The sequence below is a fragment of the Triturus cristatus genome, chromosome 5_1, assembly GCF_964204655.1.
Source record: "Triturus cristatus chromosome 5_1, aTriCri1.1, whole genome shotgun sequence".
In the NCBI taxonomy this organism is placed as follows: domain Eukaryota; kingdom Metazoa; phylum Chordata; class Amphibia; order Caudata; family Salamandridae; genus Triturus; species Triturus cristatus.
Window position 1 is genome coordinate 36,474,612 of NC_140587.1, and position 20,427 is coordinate 36,495,038.

General features: G+C 52.5%; 3 protein-coding genes and 1 pseudogene across 4 annotated transcripts; 3 read left to right on the top strand and 1 right to left on the bottom strand.

Moving 5' to 3' along the window:
• Window positions 1–14,486: 14,486 nt before the first annotated feature.
• LOC146830067 (histone H1.3-like) lies at window positions 14,487–15,368 on the top strand. The gene has a single exon (XM_085604292.1). It carries the CDS (start codon window positions 14,717–14,719, stop codon window positions 15,365–15,367), a length of 651 nt encoding a protein of 216 aa, XP_085460418.1. The 5' UTR covers window positions 14,487–14,716; the 3' UTR covers window position 15,368.
• A 336-nt stretch (window positions 15,369–15,704) lies between these two features.
• Window positions 15,705–16,599, top strand: LOC146830068 (histone H3-like). Its single transcript, XM_085604291.1, has one exon. The coding sequence runs from the start codon at window positions 15,861–15,863 to the stop codon at window positions 16,545–16,547; it is 687 nt and encodes a 228-aa protein (XP_085460417.1). The 5' UTR covers window positions 15,705–15,860; the 3' UTR covers window positions 16,548–16,599.
• Window positions 16,600–16,878: 279 nt separating this feature from the next.
• On the bottom strand, window positions 16,879–17,765 carry LOC146830069 (histone H2B 1.2-like; annotated as a pseudogene). The gene has a single exon (XR_014961356.1). The product of XR_014961356.1 is annotated as a histone H2B 1.2-like (transcript).
• A 1,314-nt stretch (window positions 17,766–19,079) lies between these two features.
• Window positions 19,080–19,379, top strand: LOC146830070 (histone H4-like). Its single transcript, XM_085603689.1, has one exon. It carries the CDS (start codon window positions 19,080–19,082, stop codon window positions 19,377–19,379), a length of 300 nt encoding a protein of 99 aa, XP_085459815.1.
• The last annotated feature ends 1,048 nt before the right edge of the window (window positions 19,380–20,427 follow it).

Below are 20,427 nucleotides of genomic sequence, written 5' to 3' on the forward strand. Positions count from 1 at the left end.
CAAAACACTTCACATACTCAGGAAAGTGTATTTAGCTCCTTTACAGTATCAGAATAAGGCCTGCAAGGCCTTGGGCCTACTTCCAGCCTCCTGGCACCAGTTTTACTGATACTTGTGACATTTGTAGGTGTTAGGCTTCAAGGGGATGAAGTCGCACCTTCTACCCAGGGTTATGGAACTCCGCGCAGGGTGAGATTTCAGGGTTCATCCCAGGCTTGAGCTGTGAAAATAAAACACTTCACACACTCAGGAAAGTGTATTTAACTCCTTTACAGTATCACAATAAGGCCTGCAAGGCCTTGGGCCTACTTCCGGCCTCCTGGCACCAGTTTTACTGATACTTGTGACATTTGCAGGTGTTAGGCTTCAAGGGGATGAAGTCGCACCTTCTACCCAGGGTTATGGAGCTCCGCGCAGGGTGAGATTTCAGGGTTCACCCCTGGATGGAAGTGTGAACATAAAACACTTCACATACTCAGGAAAGTGTATTTAGCTGCTTTACAGTATCAGAATAAGGCCTGCAAGGCCTTGGGCCTACTTCCAGCCTCCTGGCACCAGTTTTACTGATACTTGTGACATTTGCAGGTGTTCGGCTTCAAGGGGATGAAGTCGCACCTTCTACCCAGGGTCATGGAGCTCCGCGCAGGGTAAGATTTCAGGCTTCACCCCTGGCTGCAGGTGTGAAAATAAAACACTTCACATACTCAGGAAAGTGTATTTAGCTCCTTTACAGTATCAGAATAGGGCCTGCAAGGCCTTGGGCCTACTTCCAGCCTCCTGGAACCAGTTTTACTGATACTTGTGACATTTGCAGGTGTTAGGCTTCAAGGGGATGAAGCCGCACCTTCTACCCAGGTTTATGGAGCTCCGCGCAGGGTAAGATTTCAGGGTTCACCCCTGGCTGGAGGTGTGAAAATAAAACACTTCTCATACTCAGGAAAGTGTATTTAACTCCTTTACAGTATCAGAACAAGGCCTGCAAGGCCTTGGGCCTACTTCCAGCCTCCTGGCACCAGTTTTACTGATACTTGTGACATTTGCAGGTGTTAGGCTTCAAGGGGATGAAGTTGCACCTTCTACCCAGGGTTATGGAACTCCGCGCAGGGTGAGATTTCAGGGTTCACCCCTGGATGGAAGTGTGAGAATAAAACACTTCACATACTCAGGAAAGTGTATTTAGCTGCTTTACAGTATCAGAATAAGGCCTGCAAGGCCTTGGGCCTACTTCCAGCCTCTTGGCACCAGTTTTACTGATACTTGTGACATTTGCAGGTGTTAGGCTTCAAGGGGATGAAGTCGCACCTTCTACCCAGGGTTATGGAGCTCCGCGCAGGGTGAGATTTCAGGGTTCACCCCTGGATGGAAGTGTGAACATAAAACACTTCACATACTCAGGAAAGTGTATTTAGCTGCTTTACAGTATCAGAATAAGGCCTGCAAGGCCTTGGGCCTACTTCCAGCCTCCTGGCACCAGTTTTACTGATACTTGTGACATTTGCAGGTGTTAGGCATCAAGGGGATGAAGTCGCACCTTCTACCCAGGGTCATGGAGCTCCGCGCAGGGTAAGATTTCAGGCTTCACCCCAGGCTGGAGGGGTGAAAATAAAACACTTCACACACTCAGGAAAGTGTATTTAACTCCTTTACAGTATCAGAATAAGGCCTGCAAGGCCTTGGGCCTACTTCCAGCCTCCTGGCACCAGTTTTACTGATACTTGTGACATTTGCAGGTGTTAGGCTTCAAGGGGATGAAGTCGCACCTTCTACCCAGGGTTATGGAACTCCGCGCAGGGTGAGATTTCAGGGTTCACCCCTGGATGGAAGTGTGAACATAAAACACTTCACATACTCAGGAAAGTGTATTTAGCTGCTTTACAGTATCAGAATAAGGCCTGCAAGGCCTTGGGCCTACTTCCAGCCTCCTGGCACCAGTTTTACTGATACTTGTGACATTTGCAGGTGTTAGGCTTCAAGGGGATGAAGTCGCACCTTCTACCCAGGGTTATGGAACTCCGCGCAGGGTGAGATTTCAGGGTTCACCCCTGGATGGAAGTGTGAACATAAAACACTTCAAATACTCAGGAAAGTGTATTTAGCTACTTTACAGTATCAGAATAAGGCCTGCAAGGCCTTGGGCCTACTTCCAGCCTCCTGGCACCAGTTTTACTGATACTTGTGACATTTGTAGGTGTTAGGCTTCAAGGGGATGAAGTCGCACCTTCTACCCAGGGTTATGGAACTCCGCGCAGGGTGAGATTTCAGGGTTCATCCCAGGCTTGAGCTGTGAAAATAAAACACTTCACACACTCAGGAAAGTGTATTTAACTCCTTTACAGTATCACAATAAGGCCTGCAAGGCCTTGGGCCTACTTCCGGCCTCCTGGCACCAGTTTTACTGATACTTGTGACATTTGCAGGTGTTAGGCTTCAAGGGGATGAAGTCGCACCTTCTACCCAGGGTTATGGAGCTCCGCGCAGGGTGAGATTTCAGGGTTCACCCCTGGATGGAAGTGTGAACATAAAACACTTCACATACTCAGGAAAGTGTATTTAGCTGCTTTACAGTATCAGAATAAGGCCTGCAAGGCCTTGGGCCTACTTCCAGCCTCCTGGCACCAGTTTTACTGATACTTGTGACATTTGCAGGTGTTCGGCTTCAAGGGGATGAAGTCGCACCTTCTACCCAGGGTCATGGAGCTCCGCCCAGGGTAAGATTTCAGGTTTCACCCCTGGCTGCAGGTGTGAAAACAAAACACTTCACATACTCAGGAAAGTGTATTTAGCTCCTTTACAGTATCAGAATAAGGCCTGCAAGGCCTTGGGCCTACTTCCAGCCTCCTGGCACCAGTTTTACTGATACTTGTGACATTTGTAGGTGTTAGGCTTCAAGGGGATGAAGTCGCACCTTCTACCCAGGGTTATGGAACTCCGCGCAGGGTGAGATTTCAGGGTTCATCCCAGGCTTGAGCTGTGAAAATAAAACACTTCACACACTCAGGAAAGTGTATTTAACTCCTTTACAGTATCACAATAAGGCCTGCAAGGCCTTGGGCCTACTTCCGGCCTCCTGGCACCAGTTTTACTGATACTTGTGACATTTGCAGGTGTTAGGCTTCAAGGGGATGAAGTCGCACCTTCTACCCAGGGTTATGGAGCTCCGCGCAGGGTGAGATTTCAGGGTTCACCCCTGGATGGAAGTGTGAACATAAAACACTTCACATACTCAGGAAAGTGTATTTAGCTGCTTTACAGTATCAGAATAAGGCCTGCAAGGCCTTGGGCCTACTTCCAGCCTCCTGGCACCAGTTTTACTGATACTTGTGACATTTGCAGGTGTTCGGCTTCAAGGGGATGAAGTCGCACCTTCTACCCAGGGTCATGGAGCTCCGCGCAGGGTAAGATTTCAGGCTTCACCCCTGGCTGCAGGTGTGAAAATAAAACACTTCACATACTCAGGAAAGTGTATTTAGCTCCTTTACAGTATCAGAATAGGGCCTGCAAGGCCTTGGGCCTACTTCCAGCCTCCTGGAACCAGTTTTACTGATACTTGTGACATTTGCAGGTGTTAGGCTTCAAGGGGATGAAGCCGCACCTTCTACCCAGGTTTATGGAGCTCCGCGCAGGGTAAGATTTCAGGGTTCACCCCTGGCTGGAGGTGTGAAAATAAAACACTTCTCATACTCAGGAAAGTGTATTTAACTCCTTTACAGTATCAGAACAAGGCCTGCAAGGCCTTGGGCCTACTTCCAGCCTCCTGGCACCAGTTTTACTGATACTTGTGACATTTGCAGGTGTTAGGCTTCAAGGGGATGAAGTTGCACCTTCTACCCAGGGTTATGGAACTCCGCGCAGGGTGAGATTTCAGGGTTCACCCCTGGATGGAAGTGTGAGAATAAAACACTTCACATACTCAGGAAAGTGTATTTAGCTGCTTTACAGTATCAGAATAAGGCCTGCAAGGCCTTGGGCCTACTTCCAGCCTCTTGGCACCAGTTTTACTGATACTTGTGACATTTGCAGGTGTTAGGCTTCAAGGGGATGAAGTCGCACCTTCTACCCAGGGTTATGGAGCTCCGCGCAGGGTGAGATTTCAGGGTTCACCCCTGGATGGAAGTGTGAACATAAAACACTTCACATACTCAGGAAAGTGTATTTAGCTGCTTTACAGTATCAGAATAAGGCCTGCAAGGCCTTGGGCCTACTTCCAGCCTCCTGGCACCAGTTTTACTGATACTTGTGACATTTGCAGGTGTTAGGCATCAAGGGGATGAAGTCGCACCTTCTACCCAGGGTCATGGAGCTCCGCGCAGGGTAAGATTTCAGGCTTCACCCCAGGCTGGAGGGGTGAAAATAAAACACTTCACACACTCAGGAAAGTGTATTTAACTCCTTTACAGTATCAGAATAAGGCCTGCAAGGCCTTGGGCCTACTTCCAGCCTCCTGGCACCAGTTTTACTGATACTTGTGACATTTGCAGGTGTTAGGCTTCAAGGGGATGAAGTCGCACCTTCTACCCAGGGTTATGGAACTCCGCGCAGGGTGAGATTTCAGGGTTCACCCCTGGATGGAAGTGTGAACATAAAACACTTCACATACTCAGGAAAGTGTATTTAGCTGCTTTACAGTATCAGAATAAGGCCTGCAAGGCCTTGGGCCTACTTCCAGCCTCCTGGCACCAGTTTTACTGATACTTGTGACATTTGCAGGTGTTAGGCTTCAAGGGGATGAAGTCGCACCTTCTACCCAGGGTTATGGAACTCCGCGCAGGGTGAGATTTCAGGGTTCACCCCTGGATGGAAGTGTGAACATAAAACACTTCAAATACTCAGGAAAGTGTATTTAGCTACTTTACAGTATCAGAATAAGGCCTGCAAGGCCTTGGGCCTACTTCCAGCCTCCTGGCACCAGTTTTACTGATACTTGTGACATTTGTAGGTGTTAGGCTTCAAGGGCATGAAGTCGCACCTTCTACCCAGGGTCATGGAGCTCCGCGCAGGGTAAGATTTCAGGGTTCACCCCAGGCTGGAGGAGTGAAAATAAAACACTTCACACACTCAGGAAAGTGTATTTAACTCCTTTACAGTATCAGAATAAGGCCTGCAAGGCCTTGGGCCTACTTCCAGCCTCCTGGCACCAGTTTTACTGATACTTGTGACATTTGTAGGTGTTAGGCTTCAAGGGCATGAAGTCGCACCTTCTGCCCAGGGTCATGGAGCTCCACGCAGGGTAAGATTTCAGGGACCACCCCAGGCTTGAGCTGTGAAAATAAAACACTTCACATACTCAGGAAAGTGTATTTAGCTACTTTACAGTATCAGAATAAGGCCTGCAAGGCCTTGGGCCTACTTCCAGCATCCTGGCACCAGTTTTACTGATACTTGTGACATTTGTAGGTGTTAGGCTTCAAGGGGATGAAGTCGCACCTTCTACCCAGGGTCATGGAGCTCCGCGCAGGGTAAGATTTCAGGCTTCACCCCAGGCTGGAGGAGTGAAAATAAAACCCTTCACACACTCAGGAAAGTGTATTTAACTCCTTTACAGTATCAGAATAAGGCCTGCAAGGCCTTGGGCCTACTTCCAGCCTCCTGGCACCAGTTTTACTGATACGTGTGACATTTGCAGGTGTTAGGCTTCAAGGGGATGAAGTCGCACCTTCTACCCAGGGTTATGGAACTCCGCGCAGGGTGAGATTTCAGGGTTCACCCCTGGATGGAAGTGTGAGAATAAAACACTTCACATACTCAGGAACGTGTATTTAGCTGCTTTACAGCATCAGAATAAGGCCTGCAAGGCCTTGGGCCTACTTCCGGCCTCCTGGCACCAGTTTTACTGATACTTGTGACATTTGCAGGTGTTAGGCTTCAAGGGGATGAAGTCGCACCTTCTACCCAGGGTCATGGAGCTCCGCGCAGGGTAAGATTTCAAGCTTCACCCCAGGCTGGAGGAGTGAAAATAAAACCCTTCACACACTCAGGAAAGTGTATTTAACTCCTTTACAGTATCAGAATAAGGCCTGCAAGGCCTTGGGCCTACTTCCAGCCTCCTGGCACCAGTTTTACTGATACTTGTGACATTTGCAGGTGTTAGGCTTCAAGGGGATGAAGTCGCACCTTCTACCCAGGGTTATGGAACTCCGCGCAGGGTGAGATTTCAGGGTTCACCCCTGGATGGAAGTGTGAGAATAAAACACTTCACATACTCAGGAAAGTGTATTTAGCTGCTTTACAGTATCAGAATAAGGCCTGCACGGCCTTGGGCCTACTTCCAGCCTCCTGGCACCAGTTTTACTGATACTTGTGACATTTGCAGGTCTTAGGCTTCAAGGGGATGAAGTCGCACCTTCTACCCAGGGTCATGGAGCTCCGCGCAGGGTAAGATTTCAGGCTTCACCCCAGGCTGGAGGAGTGAAAATAAAACACTTCACACACTCAGGAAAGTGTATTTAACTCCTTTACAGTATCAGAATAAGGCCTGCAAGGCCTTGGGCCTACTTCCAGCCTCCTGGCACCAGTTTTACTGATACTTGTGACATTTGCAGGTGTTAGGCTTCAAGGGGATGAAGTCGCACCTTCTACCCAGGGTCATGGAGCTCCGCGCAGGGTAAGATTTCAGGCTTCACCCCTGGCTGGAGGACTGAAAATAAAACACTTCACACACTCAGGAAAGTGTATTTAACTCATTTACAGTATCAGAATAAGGCCTGCAAGGCCTTGGGCCTACTTCCAGCCTCCTGGCACCAGTTTTACTGAAAGTTGTGACATTTGCAGGTGTTAGGCTTCAAGGGGATGAAGTCGCACCTTCTACCCAGGGTTATGGAACTCCGTGCAGGGTGAGATTTCAGGGTTCACCCCTGGATGGAAGTGTGAGAATAAAACACTTCACATACTCAGGAAAGTGTATTTAGCTGCTTTACAGTATCAGAATAAGGCCTGCAAGGCCTTGGGCCTACTTCCAGCCTCCTGGCACCAGTTTTACTGATACTTGTGACATTTGCAGGTCTTAGGCTTCAAGGGGATGAAGTCGCACCTTCTACCCAGGGTCATGGAGCTCCGCGCAGGGTAAGATTTCAGGCTTCACCCCAGGCTGGAGGAGTGAAAATAAAACACTTCACACACTCAGGAAAGTGTATTTAACTCCTTTACAGTATCAGAATAAGGCCTGCAAGGCCTTGGGCCTACTTCCAGCCTCCTGGCACCAGTTTTACTGATACTTGTGACATTTGCAGGTGTTAGGCTTCAAGGGGATGAAGTCGCACCTTCTACCCAGGGTCATGGAGCTCCGCGCAGGGTAAGATTTCAGGCTTCACCCCTGGCTGGAGGACTGAAAATAAAACACTTCACACACTCAGGAAAGTGTATTTAACTCATTTACAGTATCAGAATAAGGCCTGCAAGGCCTTGGGCCTACTTCCAGCCTCCTGGCACCAGTTTTACTGAAAGTTGTGACATTTGCAGGTGTTAGGCTTCAAGGGGATGAAGTCGCACCTTCTACCCAGGGTTATGGAACTCCGTGCAGGGTGAGATTTCAGGGTTCACCCCTGGATGGAAGTGTGAGAATAAAACACTTCACATACTCAGGAAAGTGTATTTAGCTGCTTTACAGTATCAGAATAAGGCCTGCAAGGCCTTGGGCCTACTTCCAGCCTCCTGGCACCAGTTTTACTGATACTTGTGACATTTGCAGGTCTTAGGCTTCAAGGGGATGAAGTCGCACCTTCTACCCAGGGTCATGGAGCTCCGCGCAGGGTAAGATTTCAGGCTTCACCCCTGGCTGGAGGTGTGAAAATAAAACACTTCTCATACTCAGGAAAGTGAATTTAACTCCTTTACAGTATCAGAACAAGGCCTGCAAGGCCTTGGGCCTACTTCCAGCCTCCTGGCACCAGTTTTACTGATACTTGTGACATTTGCAGGTGTTAGGCTTCAAGGGGATGAAGTTGCACCTTCTACCCAGGGTTATGGAACTCCGCGCAGGGTGAGATTTCAGGGTTCACCCCTGAATGGAAGTGTGAGAATAAAACACTTCACATACTCAGGAAAGTATATTTAGCTGCTTTACAGTATCAGAATAAGGCCTGCAAGGCCTTGGGCCTACTTCCAGCCTCTTGGCACCAGTTTTACTGATACTTGTGACATTTGCAGGTGTTAGGCTTCAAGGGGATGAAGTCGCACCTTCTACCCAGGGTTATGGAGCTCCGCGCAGGGTGAGATTTCAGGGTTCACCCCTGGATGGAAGTGTGAACATAAAACACTTCACATACTCAGGAAAGTGTATTTAGCTGCTTTACAGTATCAGAATAAGGCCTGCAAGGCCTTGGGCCTACTTCCAGCCTCCTGGCACCAGTTTTACTGATACTTGTGACATTTGCAGGTGTTCGGCTTCAAGGGGATGAAGTCGCACCTTCTACCCAGGGTCATGGAGCTCCGCGCAGGGTAAGATTTCAGGCTTCACCCCTGGCTGCAGGTGTGAAAATAAAACACTTCACATACTCAGGAAAGTGTATTTAGCTCCTTTACAGTATCAGAATAGGGCCTGCAAGGCCTTGGGCCTACTTCCAGCCTCCTGGAACCAGTTTTACTGATACTTGTGACATTTGCAGGTGTTAGGCTTCAAGGGGATGAAGCCGCACCTTCTACCCAGGTTTATGGAGCTCCGCGCAGGGTAAGATTTCAGGGTTCACCCCTGGCTGGAGGTGTGAAAATAAAACACTTCTCATACTCAGGAAAGTGTATTTAACTCCTTTACAGTATCAGAACAAGGCCTGCAAGGCCTTGGGCCTACTTCCAGCCTCCTGGCACCAGTTTTACTGATACTTGTGACATTTGCAGGTGTTAGGCTTCAAGGGGATGAAGTTGCACCTTCTACCCAGGGTTATGGAACTCCGCGCAGGGTGAGATTTCAGGGTTCACCCCTGGATGGAAGTGTGAGAATAAAACACTTCACATACTCAGGAAAGTGTATTTAGCTGCTTTACAGTATCAGAATAAGGCCTGCAAGGCCTTGGGCCTACTTCCAGCCTCTTGGCACCAGTTTTACTGATACTTGTGACATTTGCAGGTGTTAGGCTTCAAGGGGATGAAGTCGCACCTTCTACCCAGGGTTATGGAGCTCCGCGCAGGGTGAGATTTCAGGGTTCACCCCTGGATGGAAGTGTGAACATAAAACACTTCACATACTCAGGAAAGTGTATTTAGCTGCTTTGCAGTATCAGAATAAGGCCTGCAAGGCCTTGGGCCTACTTCCAGCCTCCTGGCACCAGTTTTACTGATACTTGTGACATTTGCAGGTGTTAGGCATCAAGGGGATGAAGTCGCACCTTCTACCCAGGGTCATGGAGCTCCGCGCAGGGTAAGATTTCAGGCTTCACCCCAGGCTGGAGGGGTGAAAATAAAACACTTCACACACTCAGGAAAGTGTATTTAACTCCTTTACAGTATCAGAATAAGGCCTGCAAGGCCTTGGGCCTACTTCCAGCCTCCTGGCACCAGTTTTACTGATACTTGTGACATTTGCAGGTGTTAGGCTTCAAGGGGATGAAGTCGCACCTTCTACCCAGGGTCATGGAGCTCCGCGCAGGGTAAGATTTCAGGCTTCACCCCAGGCTGGAGGGGTGAAAATAAAACACTTCACACACTCAGGAAAGTGTATTTAACTCCTTTACAGTATCAGAATAAGGCCTGCAAGGCCTTGGGCCTACTTCCAGCCTCCTGGCACCAGTTTTACTGATACTTGTGACATTTGCAGGTGTTAGGCTTCAAGGGGATGAAGTCGCACCTTCTACCCAGGGTTATGGAACTCCGCGCAGGGTGAGATTTCAGGGTTCACCCCTGGATGGAAGTGTGAACATAAAACACTTCACATACTCAGGAAAGTGTATTTAGCTGCTTTACAGTATCAGAATAAGGCCTGCAAGGCCTTGGGCCTACTTCCAGCCTCCTGGCACCAGTTTTACTGATACTTGTGACATTTGCAGGTGTTAGGCTTCAAGGGGATGAAGTCGCACCTTCTACCCAGGGTTATGGAACTCCGCGCAGGGTGAGATTTCAGGGTTCACCCCTGGATGGAAGTGTGAACATAAAACACTTCAAATACTCAGGAAAGTGTATTTAGCTACTTTACAGTATCAGAATAAGGCCTGCAAGGCCTTGGGCCTACTTCCAGCCTCCTGGCACCAGTTTTACTGATACTTGTGACATTTGTAGGTGTTAGGCTTCAAGGGCATGAAGTCGCACCTTCTACCCAGGGTCATGGAGCTCCGCGCAGGGTAAGATTTCAGGGTTCACCCCAGGCTGGAGGAGTGAAAATAAAACACTTCACACACTCAGGAAAGTGTATTTAACTCCTTTACAGTATCAGAATAAGGCCTGCAAGGCCTTGGGCCTACTTCCAGCCTCCTGGCACCAGTTTTACTGATACTTGTGACATTTGTAGGTGTTAGGCTTCAAGGGCATGAAGTCGCACCTTCTGCCCAGGGTCATGGAGCTCCACGCAGGGTAAGATTTCAGGGACCACCCCAGGCTTGAGCTGTGAAAATAAAACACTTCACATACTCAGGAAAGTGTATTTAGCTACTTTACAGTATCAGAATAAGGCCTGCAAGGCCTTGGGCCTACTTCCAGCATCCTGGCACCAGTTTTACTGATACTTGTGACATTTGTAGGTGTTAGGCTTCAAGGGGATGAAGTCGCACCTTCTACCCAGGGTCATGGAGCTCCGCGCAGGGTAAGATTTCAGGCTTCACCCCAGGCTGGAGGAGTGAAAATAAAACCCTTCACACACTCAGGAAAGTGTATTTAACTCCTTTACAGTATCAGAATAAGGCCTGCAAGGCCTTGGGCCTACTTCCAGCCTCCTGGCACCAGTTTTACTGATACTTGTGACATTTGCAGGTGTTAGGCTTCAAGGGGATGAAGTCGCACCTTCTACCCAGGGTTATGGAACTCCGCGCAGGGTGAGATTTCAGGGTTCACCCCTGGATGGAAGTGTGAGAATAAAACACTTCACATACTCAGGAACGTGTATTTAGCTGCTTTACAGCATCAGAATAAGGCCTGCAAGGCCTTGGGCCTACTTCCAGCCTCCTGGCACCAGTTTTACTGATACTTGTGACATTTGCAGGTGTTAGGCTTCAAGGGGATGAAGTCGCACCTTCTACCCAGGGTCATGGAGCTCCGCGCAGGGTAAGATTTCAAGCTTCACCCCAGGCTGGAGGAGTGAAAATAAAACCCTTCACACACTCAGGAAAGTGTATTTAACTCCTTTACAGTATCAGAATAAGGCCTGCAAGGCCTTGGGCCTACTTCCAGCCTCCTGGCACCAGTTTTACTGATACTTGTGACATTTGCAGGTGTTAGGCTTCAAGGGGATGAAGTCGCACCTTCTACCCAGGGTTATGGAACTCCGCGCAGGGTGAGATTTCAGGGTTCACCCCTGGATGGAAGTGTGAGAATAAAACACTTCACATACTCAGGAAAGTGTATTTAGCTGCTTTACAGTATCAGAATAAGGCCTGCACGGCCTTGGGCCTACTTCCAGCCTCCTGGCACCAGTTTTACTGATACTTGTGACATTTGCAGGTCTTAGGCTTCAAGGGGATGAAGTCGCACCTTCTACCCAGGGTCATGGAGCTCCGCGCAGGGTAAGATTTCAGGCTTCACCCCAGGCTGGAGGAGTGAAAATAAAACACTTCACACACTCAGGAAAGTGTATTTAACTCCTTTACAGTATCAGAATAAGGCCTGCAAGGCCTTGGGCCTACTTCCAGCCTCCTGGCACCAGTTTTACTGATACTTGTGACATTTGCAGGTGTTAGGCTTCAAGGGGATGAAGTCGCACCTTCTACCCAGGGTCATGGAGCTCCGCGCAGGGTAAGATTTCAGGCTTCACCCCTGGCTGGAGGACTGAAAATAAAACACTTCACACACTCAGGAAAGTGTATTTAACTCATTTACAGTATCAGAATAAGGCCTGCAAGGCCTTGGGCCTACTTCCAGCCTCCTGGCACCAGTTTTACTGAAAGTTGTGACATTTGCAGGTGTTAGGCTTCAAGGGGATGAAGTCGCACCTTCTACCCAGGGTTATGGAACTCCGCGCAGGGTGAGATTTCAGGGTTCACCCCTGGATGGAAGTGTGAGAATAAAACACTTCACATACTCAGGAAAGTGTATTTAGCTGCTTTACAGTATCAGAATAAGGCCTGCAAGGCCTTGGGCCTACTTCCAGCCTCCTGGCACCAGTTTTACTGATACTTGTGACATTTGCAGGTCTTAGGCTTCAAGGGGATGAAGTCGCACCTTCTACCCAGGGTCATGGAGCTCCGCGCAGGGTAAGATTTCAGGCTTCACCCCAGGCTGGAGGAGTGAAAATAAAACACTTCACACACTCAGGAAAGTGTATTTAACTCCTTTACAGTATCAGAATAAGGCCTGCAAGGCCTTGGGCCTACTTCCAGCCTCCTGGCACCAGTTTTACTGATACTTGTGACATTTGCAGGTGTTAGGCTTCAAGGGGATGAAGTCGCACCTTCTACCCAGGGTTATGGAACTCCGCGCAGGGTGAGATTTCAGGGTTCACCCCTGGATGGAAGTGTGAGAATAAAACACTTCACATACTCAGGAAAGTGTATTTAACTCCTTTACAGTATCAGAACAAGGCCTGCCAGGCCATGGGTGTGTTTCCAGCCTCCAGGCACCAGTTTTACTGATACTTGTGACACTTGGAGGTGTCAAGCTTCAAGGGAACAAAGTCAAACCTTCTACCCAGGGTTATGGAGCTCCGCGCAGGATACGATTTCAGGTTTCACCCCTGGCTGCAGGTGTGAAAACAAAACACTTCACATACTCAGTAAAGTGTATTTAACCCCTTTACAGTATCAGAAAAAGGCCTGCAAGGCCTTGGGCCTACTTCCAGCCTCCTGGCACCAGTTGTACTGATACTTGTGACATTTGCAGGTGTTAGGCTTCAAGGGGACGAAGTCGCACCTTCTACCCAGGGTTATGGAGCTCCGCCCAGGGTAAGATTTCAGGTTTCACCCCTGGCTGCAGGTGTGAAAACAAAACACTTCACATACTCAGGAAAGTGTATTTAGCTCCTTTACAGTATCAGAATAAGGCCTGCAAGGCCTTGGGCCTACTTCCAGCCTCCTGGCACCAGTTTTACTGATACTTGTGACATTTGTAGGTGTTAGGCTTCAAGGGGATGAAGTCGCACCTTCTACCCAGGGTTATGGAACTCCGCGCAGGGTGAGATTTCAGGGTTCACCCCTGGCTGGAGGTGTGACTATGTGGATTGTTTTGTTTTCACACCTCCAGCCAGGGGTGAACCCTGAAATCTCACCCTGCGCGGAGCTCCATAACCCTGGGTAGAAGGTGCGACTTCATCCCCTTTAAGCTGTAAACCTCCAAATGTCACACATTTTACTAAAACATGTACCTGGAAGCTAGGGATGGGCCGGAGATCCTGAAGGCTAAGATATGATACTGTGAATGGTGTTCATGTACGTTCTGGACTATGGGAAGTGTTTTGTTTCCTTCCCCTACCTCCATCCAAATTAGCAGCAGGCCTCGATCAGGCTACAGGGCGCAGAATATGATTTCTGGTCTCAGGTCTCCCTCGTGACATACCATTGGATTCAGGAGTGGTCCCCACTCCAGCGATAGGGCTGAGTAGAACAGTGGTAGTCACAGGCCTCACTCTGTACTGTACTATTCAGTTCCGCAGTGGGCCTCCCCCGGTCATAGGCTCAGCGTCTGACATACAGTAACTCACTCTGTCTACAGATGTCACCTCAGACGTACACCTAGCTCCAGCTGTAAAAATCAGCTCAGCAGAGTGCCTCCATGCCGGTACTGGGGTCACCATTTCAGGTGCATTCACACCCTCTGCTCTCACTTGGGGTGTCTTTAAACATGTAGGCCTAACTCGGCCGCCTTCCTTCATTGTGTCACTGTGTATTTATTGTATTGAGTCTGGCTCGGCGCTCGGCAGTGAATGCCCTCTGCCTGCATGTGAAGCTGCCAGCACACGGCCGCCTGGTGATGCGTGCGAGGCTGGAGCCAGGGCCGTGCCCCGCTGCTTGTAAGCCCCGAGCCGAGGGTGCCACAGCCGAGGGTGCAGGCGCGCGGGGAGGGCCCCCTGGCCCCCGGGCCGGGGGCTCCCTGGCATTGTTTCCACCCCGCGCTCGGCCGGCGGAGCCCTGTGTTACTTTGGCCCGTTCCAGAACGCGCTCCCCGCGGCCCCCGCAGCCCCACTGTGACGCCACAGGGCCCGCTCCCTGCAGGAGCCCCCTCCCTCCCGCGGGCCGCCGCTCCCGGCCGCAGGAGTCGAGAGTGGACCGGGGAAAAGGGGCCCGGAGCCCGGGATTTCAGGCATGGAGGCGCCCGCCGTCGGGGGAGCGCCGAGTCTCCCCGCGGATCACAAGCCAGGGACGAGGGGTGGATCCGAAACGGGGGCAGGCGCGGGAGAGGGCCGAAGCTGGGCTCCTGGTCATGTATGCGTGGAAGCGCGTGTTTAACTGATTGTGTTTTAAAACGTGGATAATCCGAAGGTAGGAAACACAAAAGTCAGCTGGGAGCAGAGAGCCGAGTGTGCCTCGCACAGCCCTGTCTGCTCGGGACCAATCAGAGGCCGGCTCCTCCCTGTATATAATCACGGGGCTCGGGTCTGGGAGGGACATTTCTTTTCAGTGACAGCGCCCGCGCCGAGACTCGCATTACAATGGCCGAAACCGCTCCAGCCGCCGCGGCGCCTCCCGCTGAGGTCGCCCCCAAGAAAAAGCAGCAGAAGAAGACAGCGGGGGCCTCGAAGGCCAAGAAGCCTTCCGGCCCCAGCGTGGCCGATCTGATCCTGAAGGTGGTGACCGCCTCTGCCGAGAGGAAGGGAGTCTCCCTGTCGGCCATGAAGAAGGGGCTGGTCGCCGAGGGCTACGATGTGGACAAGAACAAGAGCCGGGTCAAGGCCTCCGTCAAGAGCCTGGTCAGCAAAGGCGCCCTGGCCCAGCTGAAGGGCACCGGGGCCTCCGGATCCTTCAAGGTGAACAAGAAGCAGCTGGAGGGCAAGAAGGCGGCCAAGAAGGCGGCCGCCAAGACCAAGAAACCAGCGGCCAAGAAAGCTGCCCCAGCCGCCAAGAAGCCCAAAAAGGCTCCCGCGGGGGTCAAGAAGAGCCCGAAGAAGGTCAAGAAGCCAGCGGCAGCAAAGAGCCCCAAGAAGCCCAAGGCTGCCCCCGCCAAGAAGGCTGCCAAGAGCCCAGCGAAAGCCAAGGCGGCGAAGCCCAAAGTGGCCAAGAAAAGCCCTGCCAAGGTAGTCAAACCCAAGGCAGCCAAGCCCAAAGCAGCCAAGCCCAAGAAGGCAGCGCCCAAGAAGAAGTAAGGGCTTGCACCGAGACACTGCAAACACAACGGCTCTTTTAAGAGCCATCCACCCGGTCCAGAAGAGAGCTTGTTCGTCCCCACCCTTGCACCCCGCGTGCACACTTCTCTATGATAATAAACGGCACAGTAAATCCATAGCGCGCCTTTCCGCACGCGAGTGCCGTGTGTGATCTTGGTCATATGAAAGGCTCTTTTGGTGTTGCGTGGATTGGAATCTTTATAACAAAGAAAGAAGGGGGTCTGGGAGTTATTAGACCTCAGTTCATAATAAATGTGAGATAACGTGTGCCTTGGTGCTTTCACTGTAACCGGGCAGACTCGAAGTGGTGTCTGCATAAAGCAGACGATTGTGAAAGTGAAATCGAGCGCAGTTAACGGCGGCGTGTTCCAGGGTGACCAAGGGCGGTACACTTATAACATCCTGGGCTGCTCGCCCAGTTGACCAGGGTCGAGAAGGGGGGCGAGGGGTTCGTGTGACTACAAATGAATGGATGGACACTGAGACAAAGGCTGACCGAAGCGCCGGCTTCGGCTCCAACGTACATCATCCAATCCGGAGGGTTCCCTTTTCTCCACAGCTCATTGGAGAGACAGTCTGCAGCCTCAGGTTGAGTAGCCAATCGTTGCACACCGCGGGCTATTTTCGAACGTGGGGCGGGAGCTTCAGCCAACCAGAGCAGCCCTCCGTCTTCGAGTGCATAAATAGGGCTCTTGCCTGCTTGAACGCCATTCTTCCTCGCTCGTCGTTGAAAGAGACCGCTCCCGCCATGGCCCGCACCAAGCAGACAGCCCGCAAGTCCACCGGCGGCAAAGCGCCTCGCAAGCAGCTGGCCACCAAGGCTGCCCGCAAGAGCGCGCCTGCCACCGGCGGCGTCAAGAAGCCTCACCGCTACCGACCGGGCACCGTGGCTCTCCGCGAGATCCGCCGCTACCAGAAGTCCACCGAGCTCCTCATCCGCAAGCTGCCGTTCCAGCGCTTGGTGAGGGAGATCGCCCAGGACTTCAAGACCGACCTGCGCTTCCAGAGCTCCGCCGTCATGGCCCTGCAGGAGGCCAGCGAGGCCTACCTGGTCGGGCTCTTCGAGGACACCAACCTGTGCGCCATCCACGCCAAGAGGGTGACCATCATGCCCAAGGACATCCAGCTGGCCCGTCGTATCCGAGGCGAGAGGGCCTAAGGAGGCACACCGACCCGATCAACCACCACAACGGCTCTTTTAAGGGCCACCACCCTGTCACCTACGAGCTTCTCTTGTCTGCCATGGCATGTTCTACAGGTTAGGGTGGGTTGGCTGGGAGTACCACGAGTACTGGGTAACTTATACCGGCGCAGGGAAACCAGAGCACTCCGTGTTCACAGTGCACGGCCACCTCTTCAATTAATAAAGAGCTTTGTTTGGGTAGAGGGTCGTGTTGGGATCCGCTGGTCACAAGCCAGCGCTGTGGGGCATCTGTGCTCCCGGTACATCGGGTTCATGTCTCCGATTTCGGGAGCCGTTGCCCTTGGTCTTACAGTACAAACAGAACGTGGCCCCACGCACACACTTAAAACTGGTCACCCGAAACATGGAAAACAATAAGCCCGGGGGCAACCGTGCGAGTTCCGCGCGGGCTTTATTTAACGTCACCGTTACATTACAGAGCTTGTGTGACACTTGGTCCCAAAGAGGGCTCATTCATATAAACATGTTTATTAAAACGGGTTGCCCGCTCCATCGTCCCTCGGTCTGCAGCAAGCCCCGTGAAAGCAGGTCTTGTGCGCTCAAAATTACCGTTTAAAACACTTTTTTCTCCGGTCATAAATGAAGCGCATTAGCTCTTAGGGGAGGACGTGAGTGGCCCTTAAAAGAGCCGTTGTGTTCGTTGGGGATACGCCTCGAAGCCTTACTTGGCGCTGGTGTACTTGGTGACGGCCTTGGTGCCCTCGGACACGGCGTGCTTGGCCAGCTCTCCGGGCAGCAGCAGACGCACTGCGGTCTGGATCTCCCGGGAGGTGATGGTGCGCCGCGAGTTGTAGTGGGCCAGGCGGGAAGCTTCCCCGGCGATGCGCTCGAAGATGTCGTTCACGAAGGAGTTCATGATGCCCATGGCCTTGGAGGAGATGCCGGTGTCCGGGTGCACCTGCTTCATCACTTTGTAAATGTAGATGGCATAGCTTTCCTTCCTGCTCCTCTTGCGCTTCTTCCCGTCCTTCTTGGGCGGCTTGGAGAGCGCTTTCTTGGAGCCCTTCTTGGGAGCCGGCGCGGACTTGGCTGGTTCAGGCATGGTCGACAATCTGCACCGCTTCCTGTGGAGCCGAGAGAAATAAGGCAGACGTGCCCGGCACTTGTATTTATAGGCTGGGCGTGTAAAGTAGCTGCTTCTCTGCTCTCCCTTCTCATTGGCAGGCAAAGGCAAGCCCCCCACCTCCTAGTGTACTGCGGTTCTGGGACTCTGATTGGTGAAACAGAAGCCCTCCTCCCTCCAATGAGAAGTACTATCAGCGCCTAGCTGTCAACCAATCAGACGCACCCGAAGTCTTTATATCGCCGGAGTCCCGCAGAACAGCAGTATCATTCTCTCTGTTGTGTGAGTGAGCCCCTGCATCGATCGCCATGTCTGGACGCGGAAAGCAAGGAGGAAAGGCCCGCGCTAAGGCCAAGACACGCTCTTCAAGAGCCGGGCTCCAGTTCCCCGTGGGCCGTGTGCACAGGCTGCTCCGGAAGGGAAGCTACGCCGAGAGGGTGGGCGCCGGTGCCCCAGTCTATCTGGCTGCAGTCCTGGAGTACCTGACCGCTGAGATCCTGGAGCTGGCCGGCAACGCGGCCCGGGACAACAAGAAGACCCGCATCATCCCCAGACACCTCCAGCTGGCCATCCGCAACGACGAGGAGCTGAACAAGCTGCTGGGCCGAGTCACCATCGCCCAGGGAGGAGTCCTGCCCAACATCCAGGCCGTGCTGCTGCCCAAGAAAACCGAGAGCCACAAGGCAGGGGGCAAAGCAAGCAAGTAAAGGCCCGCAGACCACCGTGGAAACACACCCTAAACACAAAGGCTCTTTTCAGGGCCAACCACAGACTCCATCAAAGAGCGTGTCCGTGCCAAGATGTTACTCTGGCGGCTTCATAGTTGCGGCAGCGCCCGCACCGTCGCTACATAGGAGGGCATGCCCAAGCCCTCTGACGTACACATAAATGTCACCCCCGTCCCAAAACCTAGCTTGAGGCCGACAATAATGTTTTTGTTAAAAAAAATAAATTTTTATAGGGGCAGATTACAGACTTGCCACAACCGGGCGTGACATGTGGACAGTGTTACGGGGTTGCAGGCGGCCGCACACAGCGGGGTGGTGCCGGTGAGGCCGTTAATGTGATGGCTCCATTAGAACATTTCAGAGCCTTATGTTCATAGTGGGAACGGGCACCGAGCGCCAGGGTCAGGCGGGCCGCGGTGACGAGTGGGGGCCGGGAAGGGAGGCGTGTGTGTGTGCTTGACTGTGATCCGTGCCCCGGCGGCAGCTGCTGAGCCCACGACAAAGAGGCGGCTGGGAGCGCGCTCTTTTTCAAACGGCAACGGCCGCTCCCTGCCGGGGCCGGGCTCCCTCTCGCCTTCCGTTCAGTCACGTGGGCGGCTTGATGCGCCCTAGCTGGTCCGCCGCAGCTCCTCTATATAAGCAGCCGCCGCTGGCCTCGCCCTCAGTTCTGCTCAGTCACAGCACCGACAGGAGAACATGTCTGGACGCGGCAAAGGAGGGAAGGGGCTCGGCAAGAGGCACCGCAAGGTGCTCCGGGACAACATCCAGGGCATCACCAAGCCGGCCATCCGCCGCCTGGCGCGCCGTGGCGGGGTCAAGCGCATCTCCGGCCTCATCTACGAGGAGACCCGCGGGGTGCTGAAGGTTTTCCTGGAGAACGTGATCCGGGACGCCGTCACCTACACCGAGCACGCCAAGAGGAAGACCGTCACCGCCATGGATGTGGTCTACGCCCTGAAGCGCCAGGGCCGCACCCTCTACGGATTCGGCGGTTAAACACTCGGCTTGCCCACGGAGAAAAACACAAAACACCACAACCCAAAGGCTCTTTTAAGAGCCGACCACGATGTCATGGGAGAGCTGTGTCTATGCGCTAGGGTTCCCGCAGGGCTGCTTTCTAGGCCCACAGCCGGTCGGGTGAGGGGGGGGCACCAGGGGGATTTCGCTGCAATGCAAGGCACTGTCCCGGGGCCAGGGCGCCTTCCTGGAGCCCCGGCATGGGGGGGTCCAGGGGCGCGTTCATCCCAGTCCAGCCCACGGGGGTCCTGATGCCCTGTACTGGCGACCTAAGGCGGGTATAGCCCGGCCCAGGGGCCCGCCATCCTGGAGCCTTGTACTGGCGACCTAAGGCGGGTATAGCCCGGCCCAGGGGCCCGCCATCCTGGAGCCTTGTACTGGGGAGATAAGGCGGGTATAGCCGGGCCCAGGGGCCCGCCATCCTGGAGCCTTGCACTGGGGACATAAGGCGGGTATAGCCCGGCCCGGGGGCCCGCCATCCTGGATCCCTGGACTGGGGACCCAAGGCGAGTTTGGCCCGGCCCAGCTCAGTGTCGGCCATTCCCCTCGACTATTAAGCCCCCACGTAGTGGGGGCTTACAGAACACGGATGAGGGACAAAGGGTAGAGTTGGCGGCGCCGGGCGCGCCGCCGGCCATCTGGTCGCCGGGTTGCGCGACCAGATGGCCGGGCGGCGGAACGGCCGCGCTAACTCTAACTTTTGTCTCCCACTCGGGCGCTGTAAGCCCCCACTTCGTGGGGGCTTAATAGTCGGTAAGATAGAGTTCCCATGCAGGCCCATGGGGTGTGGGATCCTAATTTTTTTTTGTGAACGATCGTGACCGATTTCGGGGCCTTTAAGCACCTGTTTTAGTACTTTTTTTTATTTATTTATTATTTTGGTTCAAGGGGACCATGGCACTACTTTTACCCAGGGCAATGGAGCTCCGCTTCGGGTAACATTTCAGGTTTTCCCCCTTAGCCAGAGATAGGCCCACAAAAAAAAAAAAAAAAAAAAAATTGCAATAATAATATAATACATACATAT

Bases quoted from the DNA above. Each gene is read 5' to 3' on its own strand.
- LOC146830067 (XM_085604292.1), top strand. From the start codon at position 14,717: ATGGCCGAAACCGCTCCAGCCGCCGCGGCGCCTCCCGCTGAGGTCGCC.
- LOC146830068 (XM_085604291.1), top strand. From the start codon at position 15,861: ATGGACACTGAGACAAAGGCTGACCGAAGCGCCGGCTTCGGCTCCAAC.
- LOC146830070 (XM_085603689.1), top strand. From the start codon at position 19,080: ATGTCTGGACGCGGCAAAGGAGGGAAGGGGCTCGGCAAGAGGCACCGC.